We start from the raw sequence: 9341 nt of genomic DNA, 5'->3' as shown, positions 1-9341 counted from the left end.
TTTTTGGAAGCAGCAGCGGCTCTTTTTTTATTTTTTGGGGTTAACTACCGGCGTGGCTCACGGCTGAGCTGGTGTTTCTGTGTTTCTCCTCCGGAGCTGCACGGAGCTGTCCGGTGCTGAAACCAGGAGACCGGACCGGAGCTGTCCGGTGCTGAAACCAGGAGACTGGAGAGGAGCTATCCGGTGCTGAAGATCTGAAACCCGCAACGGAATTAAACAGACAGACAAACAAGCACACGGGGGACTGTTTTTTTTAATGGAATAGCCATAAAGGAACTGGTTTATATTTTTATTGTTGAACTCCACAGGTCTTCCGGAATGAAAGCAGACTGTTTTTTTAACCAAACAAATATTCTTCATGCCAAAAGAATAGAGACACACATGAGGAGCGCCTGGTTTGTTAATCTTTAAAAGCCATGTCTCTCCTTTTAACGCTGTTTGACGGGAGGGAGCACCTTTAGAAGCCAAAACGAAGGAGAACATTACACCCTGAAAGTGCTTCATCCATAGATTTTGGACTAAAGAAGGCTTGAAAAGAAAGTGAGTGAGGAGTGTGTGTGTGAGTGTGTGTGTTTGTGTTGATCCACTGTCCCATCATGCCTCGGTCTTTCTTAGTGAAGAAAGTGAAACTAGATGATTTCTCAGCTGCTGAGCTGGAGAGCTCCTACAGTCACAGCCGAAGAGAAGGGCTCAGCCTGCGATTCCATCATCATGATAAAGGTTAGTCACCCACCTACACACACACACACACACACACACACAGTGTCTGTCATACAACTCCCACACATATTTTTTTATCCTCAGATTTAAAGCATTAGTTGAGAAGGAGGAGGAGAAGAAGGGAATTATGGGGTCAAACTCCGGGCAAACCCCAAAAATATGCCAATTCAAAGCTTTGAAATTCTGCGCAGTTAAATAAGAGCTTTCCATGAAATGTGGAGGAATGGATGAAAGAGCTGAACCGTCGGGTAAAGAAGCATTTATAAAGAACAGTGATGGGATAAATGTGTGATGCATGGTGACCTCTATAGTGCAGCCAGGTCAAAGGTCAGGGCAGAGTGCAGGAGAGGCACTTTAGTAGAGTGAATTATTGATGATGAAAACCTCAGGTGAAAAATATAAAATCTCCCCATTAATATGACATATGGCAGGAAGAAATTTGGCAATAATGGTTTTAAATTCCAGGCTCTTCAGGTGAATTCAGGTGAACATTTTTAAACAAAGGGTTTTAACTGTGTTTAGCATGCCCTAGCACACTTTTTCTCTGTGGACACATTATAAAACAAATATTTGGTGCAGCATAGTTGCCAGCAAGTTAAGCAGAAAGACATTTTTCCCCCTTGTTAGACTACATGACTCGCGCTGAGGAGCAACAGGGAGCCACACAGCAGAGATCTTTGCTGAAAACCATGCTAAATGATTATGTTAATACATTATGTCACCAACACGCATACACTGGGATTCTCCGTTGTTCCGTTGCCAATTATATTATTCAAATCACACACACACACACACACACACTGTTTCTCTCTCCAGCACCTGTGTGTCTCTTTCCAAGATTCTGACAGTATTGCACAGCTACATTGACTGCAAACGGTTCCCACGCGTTGTGTAATCCAGTATACACGGGCAAAATACAATACAAAGTTGGTGAGAATGGCCAATAATTGTGTAAAATATTCAGCGGATGTATTGATGAAATACACACAGAGCATTTCCTGGAAGCTTGTCTAACACAGGGAGGAGTTAGTGTGAGTAAGGCAGCTACTTTGGTGTATGTATGACACTTTAGCCCCTTTCAAACAAGACAAAAAACCCACTAAGACATACTAAAATTTGATTTCTGTCTGCACTGGAAAATGGCTTCACAAATGGCCTGACAGGCTAATAATTTTCACCCCATCTCTGCATGCTCCTCAGCTGGTAACCTCTTTGCCACAAACTCCATCTCTCTCTCTGTTTAAGCAGCACTTACTGTCACCAGGAGGAATGTTAATAGACATTAGTCAATATTTCCAGGCCTTAGAAAAAAAAACACAGAGTTGTAGCAAGGCATGACAGTAAAAGGCAAAATGACTGCATTATAAAAGCTAACATTCTTTTCTAAACCTAACCATGTGTTTTTAATGCCAAACCTAAATCCAAAGACAAACAAAGACATGTCATGTAAAGGGATCTGCTGGTGGTTGTTGTTGCCCAGCTTGGTGTGTTAGGACCCTTTTTAGACTCTTTGAGCATTATGTTTGGATGTCTGTGTCTCATGCTCAACAATTTCATTCTAACAGGAGTGGATGTGGTTGGATTGGACTGCCCATATGATCTTTAACAAGGCAGCAATCCATCCACATCTGTCTGTCAGCTTATTTCTGCCCTCTAGTGGACATTAATGGATGAATGCACCTTTAAAGAGCAACACTAGTCACTGCACAGAGACAAACATGCAATAGTGTTGGTAGAGCCTGCTGGTTTCCTCTTTATTCCAAGGTCAAATGTAAGATGAAGAGATCCCTGGTGCTCTGATCTGAAGACAGAAACATGCAGCAGCAGTGTTGTGGCGAGCATGTAAAGACTGAAGAAGCTATCCCTTGTTATAAATATAACAACAGTTTGACTGAAGAGACTGAAGCAGCTTGTTGCACACACACACACACACACACACACTAAACACACACACACAGACAGACATGTACACACTGCTGTTTCTGTCAACTCGGCACATTTCCCAGGCAGCTTGCACAGCTGAGTGCACAGCATTACACACACACACACACTCACTCACTCACACACACACACACACACACACACAGGAAGCAGTCAGTGACCTACAAGTGTCCAAAGCACACAAGTGTGCGTCAGTTACTGCTGGTTTGGATCAAAAATTAAATTGTAGCTTGCAGCTTTTCTGCCTCTCTCTCTCTCTCTCTCTCTCTCTCTGTTTTTCATTCCTGTTCTAATTCTCTGGATTTCAAAGACACATAAAAGAGGCATGGCTCTGGTTTGGCAGAGTATTTAATCTTTAATAAGCATTTAGAACAGCTATTAGCTCTAATGCTACTACAGTACAATGAAATGAATACAGACTTGACACAGCGAGACAGAGACGGAGACAGTGAGAGACAGAGACAGACACACAGAGACAATATTAATGCTGAGCTGTTTAAGAGGAGCATAACCAGAAATGGCCACGTTTAATTGACAGGGATCAGCTTCTGTGAAGTGTTTATACCTTCAACATTTGTATCCTGAAAGCAGTCTGCATATACACACATATGATTATATAATATATATATATATATATATATATATATATATATATATATATATATATATATATATATATATATATATATATATATATATATATATATATTATAAATAAAGTCTCCTTTTGTTGATAAATCTCTTCACGCCTGCAGCTGTTCTTGGTTACTTTACCTGGTTAAACAGCGGTTTCAAATGAACACATGGTCACAATTTTACTCATGCTCTATAAAACAAGAAACACAGACACACAGACACACACACAGTGTTTTCCTCTACAGTGCACTGATTGAATATTTATGAATCATGATTTTCTCCACTCCACACCGCTCTTTTTCACTCCTTCGGCCTTGTTTGTTTCCCTGTTTTCTGTCTGTGTTACTTCTTTGTTCTTAATTAAATTGAAAATGCTAAATTAGCATCAGGGCTGTGTGCAGCACTGCCAAACCTCCTAACCACCATCACCACGCTGAATGTAACACCACTGTCTCTCTCTCCTCAGTCTCCTCTCTCCACACGCTGTCTCTTCTTCTCATCACATTATCGACCAACATGCGAGCTGTTCTCAGAACTGCATTATGAAATTATATTACCAGCAATAGTATCTCCTCTGCTGTCTGTGTCTTAATGCTCACAGAGTGATAATTGAAATGGAGAGCTATTGATCGGCATAGATCCACAGGAGTTGTGGCTGTAGGTTATTAGCTGCCAGTCTTTCCTTTGTTTTAGCCTGTTGAACCCAGAAGCCAATAATAGAAGTAATGACGCCGCTGACATCATAACACACCAACACAAATAATTGTTTAGATTTGTCAGGAGCTGTAGAAAACGATACAGGTTGTTGAGGTAAAGCTGCAGATAGAGACTGTCAAGGTGCCCGTTGAGAAATGCAGTAGACCCCCTCCAGCACCTGTAATAGAGACGCTGCGTGTACAGCAGTTGAGGTTTTGACAGCTCCGAGGTGTGACTGTGTGCAGCCTGTCAGGAAAGGTGCAGCTGATGAGGTGCAAGTGTGCTCACTGAACCCTCCCATGGAAAATACTGATTTCCCACTGAGGGGGGAAATGTCTCCTCCTCACTGGCAAAGACATAAAAGGCTTTTACCACCACTATAAATACCACCAGTCTTTCATTTTCCTCCTCTTTTCTGCTACATATTACCTCCAGGTTTGTGTGAAGGTGCTCCTTGAACATTGGTGATATGGATACATGTGTTAATGGGATCATCTCAAAAGCATAATGCACATGTTGCTAACGTGATCCTGGGTGGTCGAAGTGAGTTTTAGAAACCAGAGACGCCAGGCTGTAATCAGTAATGTTATCCGGAGACAAACTGTGAAGCAGTGCCGTTAATAATAAATGAGCTTCGGTGAATGAGTTTGATTTGTGGCCTGTGTTTTTACAATTGTATGAAATCAGTTTAATTTTATTGCAAGGGGTGGAGACTCCAAAGCCCCCCGGAGTCCTGAGGATAGATGTTAGAGCACAAGTTTGTATCACTCATCCATGTCCAGACGTTAAAAATCGACGACTTTCTTCTCCTCTTAAGACGTCTTGCATTAGAGAAGCATTTTCCTGATCTTGTGCATCCATAAAGCACGAAGCTACTGTGCAGTTTTAGGTTTACTTATAGAGATGTTTGCCAATACTCAAATGTCAAAGGGAAGGGAGGATGATGTCATCCTGTCATGGTAACGATTTCTGAACCAATCAGTTTCTGATTTCCGATCAATTCTTCTGTGCCAGGATGACTAACTGCTTCCTTTGTCTCCTCAGGCTACGTCAGCGATTATCTGAGTCCAAATCCGTATGATGATGCGGTGGGAAGCGACTCCTCTGTCATCTCTAAAGTACCATCCCCAAGCCATTCGCCAATCATCTATAGCCACATCGACAACACGTATTCTGGAGACATCCATGGCGATTCGGACCAGCCGGACAGCCCACGGTCCGAAGTGTCATCTTCAGCCGGTGGGTACATCAACGGGGATGCAGCCGTCAGCGAGGGATACACGGTGGATGCCTTCTTCATCATGGATGGACGATCTCGGAGAAAAGCCACAGGAAACCCTCGAGGAGCCGCCCAGAGGCACACCTGCAGCGAGTGTGGCAAAACCTACGCCACGTCCTCCAACCTGAGCCGACACAAGCAGACGCACAGGAGCGTAGACAGCAAGCTGGCCAAGAAGTGCCCCACCTGTGGGAAAGTTTACGTCTCCATGCCCGCCATGGCCATGCACCTGCTGACCCACGACCTCAAGCACAAGTGCGACGTGTGCGGCAAAGCGTTCAGCCGGCCGTGGCTGCTGCAGGGCCACATGCGCTCGCACACGGGTGAGAAGCCATTCGGCTGTGCGCACTGTGGGAAAGCCTTTGCTGACCGGTCGAACCTGCGCGCTCACATGCAGACACACTCAGCCTTCAAGCACTACAAGTGTAAACGTTGCAACAAGACGTTCGCACTCAAGAGTTACCTGAACAAGCACTACGAGTCGGCATGCTTCAAGGGGGCGTTCTCTCCTCTGAGCTCCCTGGGAGAGTGATGGACTGGGTTTTATTCCATGTATTGATATCATATTTCACTGGCCTCAGTCCCTACTCTTCCTACTTTCCCCTAAAAGAAGGACCTGAGAGCCACGAGGACAGGAGCGACGAAAATAGATTGACGACATCGAGAACCCTCCAATCTCTTCTCTCGTCAAGTGAAAAGTTTTCAATGCTTGATTTAGATTGTCACCTGCTTCGATAAGATGCGTCGTCCCCTCGAGGCGGTTTTTAAATATCTGTGAAGATAAATAAAGCACAGCACATCTAGCTCATCGTTTCTGAAGAAACACAGATCTATTTATGTCCATATCTATCCTCGTCCTTCTGTGTTTCAATCCAATGAGGAAGCACAGCCACTCTTCCATCTCTCTGCTGCTCAGGCAGGCATAAAGCATGGATCACATCGTCCATTTTCTCACTAAGAGATTCATATTTGATGCTTTTTTCCCCTTTCTTTTAGAAACAAACATTCATAATCTAAGGACACACCTGGTGTCCTGCTGAAACTGACCTTGGACTGAACTAACAAAGAAAGCACACAACATTTCCTCTCTGCAACTCGAGATGGACCTTCAGTATCCCCACAGTAAACTGGAAACAGAATGATACAGCAAACAGCGTGGTTGGAAATAATGTATTTTTTTCCCTCATCAAATCATCTACGACTCTTTCCTTTAACTTTTGGCGTTGTGCTTTACTTAAGAAGGGATTGCAGAGCTGGACCTCCAGGTTCAAACAGCTATAAACACCCACTGAGCCACCAGGGTATTCCTTATAACAGTGTTTTACTGCAGCTCATTTATGTTGATTTATCAGCTGGGGGATTGAGACATTAAAAATGTCCAGACGTTCCTCAAAAGGTCGAACCTTTTGTTTTCAAACAGGTTTCTGTCTTTCTTACATGTCTATTTATTGCCTAATTTATTTATTTATGTGTTTTTTGTATTGATTTGCACTTTTTTGCCTTTGTTACAAATATGCCAAAGCATTTGACACTTTCTAATTAACGAATACTGTTTTTTTTTTGTTTTTATGTTTTTTTACTTTTGTCTGCCACTTTAATGACAAAAAACCTACTGCATGCAAAAAAAATAAACAAATACAATAGCCTAATAATGGAATCTATGCCAATTTTATGAATCTTTGGGACATTTTTGCCAAACCTCTTATAGATAACAGGCAAATTAAGCAAATTTCTGTCTTGGCAATATTTCATTCATATCTGATAGAGCAATAATGCATGATATTTTTGAAGACGTGTGAGTCATAACTGCTTGTTGACATCTTGATTTTTTTTCTCCACTATTCTATGTAGTTATGAGAAATGAAATTTCAGGGAGTTAGTGAACCAAGTTAGTGTTATAAATAAAGGAGGGTTGGGTTTGGAGCTGTAGACTTACAGGAGCTGCGACACGGCTGTGATCCTTCGAGGCTTTAGTCTGCAACTTTTCAGAGAGGGCATTTTTTTATACCTCTGCTGCTTTAGTGTTTAATGTTATCTAAAATAATTGCCTCCTAGATACAATTAAATCTCAGCATCATTGGCTTATTGACAATTACGTCTGAACGAGCATTAGGAGCTGTTGGGTGCTCCAGGGATTGACACAGATGGCTCAAGCTCCTGTAGGCCGAAGGCTCCGGGTTGGGTTGGGACGGGTCTTTTTTGTACATGGTTTATGCACTGCCTGCCTCGTATTATTCTATTAAAAATATTGTAGAAAGTAGAAGGTACTGCTGTAGAACTCTGGTGCTGAAACATGGACGGACTTTCGCAGTGACTCTAACTCACTGTTGTCCCTTTTGAGAGTTTCCTCAAAATTAGTTCTTCACAGAATCCAATCAACAGACATTAATGCACAAAACTCCATGTGTGGACTCCAGAGCCGACAATACTCATTAAAAAAAAAAAAAAACTCCTGCACAATTTCAGGTTGCTTTTCTTTTTCATCATCTCTTGCTGAGTTTGATGTGGTAATTCCCAATGCAATTATAAGATTTGCTGAGAAAAAAAACACACGTTTGGTCGATATTTCAGCACCAGAGAGCATCGCCGAACACTTAGATTCTACTATGAACTACTGTAGCCTACTATAGCCACAAGCTAGTTTACCTATTCTTACATAAAAGCACTTCCTCTTATGAATTATATCCTACAACTCTTTTCTTTTTCGAAGATAGTAGCACAATGAAAGAGTTTAGATTCAGGTAGACAATGCCTTGTATGTAGAAATAACCTCTTTCTCATTTTTCTACAATAATGAATTAAAGGTAAAAAAAATGATGCTGACATAACATGTCCTTAAATAACTGCAGAAGACATAGTGAAAAGTGACACCTTTAATATATGCTGTGTCATTTTTTTAACCCCTGAAAGCATCTACAAGACACCTTTTTTTAGAGCAAATGAAACTCAAATATTTTGCGGCAAGAGGCCTTGTAAATAAGCACTGATGTGACTATTTCTACAGATCTGTATAGAGTGATGATGATGATGATGAGGATGATGATGATGGTGATGATGATGATTTTCCGGAGCTTCCTGCTTTGAGTTCTTCCTCTGAGGTTATTATTATTTTTATTTTATGATTTTTTATGTTTATTTTTTTGGAACCTCCAGTGGCCGGTTTGAAACAATGTAAAGCACAAAGACAACGCATTTTTTGTTTTGTTTCACTTCCTAAATAAACGCTACTTTAAAAGAAAAATCGTGTGTTTGTGAGTTCATTCTGCTCGTTCTGGGTATAATTAGCGTCAAATGACTCTATAAATGGATTGACACACTCACCTTTGTAGTCTTTTCCACAAATGTGTTTGATATTGACCCTTATATTGACTTAACAAAGCTCCTTCAGAGGCACAGAAGACACACACACACAGCTGCTTTTAGAGGCTGAGTTATTACAGTGACCCAACATGCTCACACACAGCTGCTACACAAAAAACCCACAGTCCTTCAGATTGATCTTTATGGCATCCACACATGGTGACGTAGTTATTATTAGCTCTTTCAATGGAGCGCGCTTCAATGGAGCAGCATGAATTATTCATTACTAAAGAACTAGTGGGAGCACAGTGTGAACATGATGGTTAACAGTATTAAAAAATAGCAAAATAGCAAAAAGTTAAATAGATGTTTTTGGCCTCTGTGCTTTCATTACTAAGTAAACGGTTAATTAGAGTTCTATGAAACATTCATTAAGATGATTTGCCCGTAGTGAAAAAAATATGTTGCTGATTATTTTTCACTGAGCGCTCTCTTGTTTTAGCCGGTGGCGACTCTGCAGAGTTCAAACTCTCTGCTGTGTTTGTGTGTGTGTGGATTTAATTGTAACACTTTGGGCTCCAGTCATAAACAGGGATGTCAGGGTAGAGTCTTTAACCTTGACATTTTACTGCAACAGTAACAGTGTTTGTGTGTGTTTATTTTATTAAAGAAGAGCATAAAAGCCATTTTGGATATATCAACCTAATTAAATAAATAGATAGAACGGATAGAATAAATAGAATGGATTTATAGATTAATATCTAAAAAA

At 41.3% G+C, this 9341-nt stretch overlaps 1 protein-coding gene across 1 annotated transcript; it reads left to right on the top strand.

Moving 5' to 3' along the window:
- The first annotated feature begins 470 nt into the window (after positions 1–470).
- Positions 471–5804, top strand: LOC114431902 (transcriptional repressor scratch 1-like). The gene is made up of 2 exons (XM_028399578.1): positions 471–720; positions 5038–5804. The coding sequence occupies exons 1-2, from the start codon at positions 597–599 to the stop codon at positions 5802–5804; spliced, it is 891 nt and encodes a 296-aa protein (XP_028255379.1). The 5' UTR covers positions 471–596.
- Positions 5805–9341: the final 3537 nt, after the last annotated feature.

The sequence above is a fragment of the Parambassis ranga genome, chromosome 2 (assembly GCF_900634625.1).
Source record: "Parambassis ranga chromosome 2, fParRan2.1, whole genome shotgun sequence".
Taxonomy (NCBI): domain Eukaryota; kingdom Metazoa; phylum Chordata; class Actinopteri; family Ambassidae; genus Parambassis; species Parambassis ranga.
The sequence above is the reverse complement of the archived record's forward strand: the minus strand, read 5'-3'. Positions and strand labels throughout refer to the sequence as shown.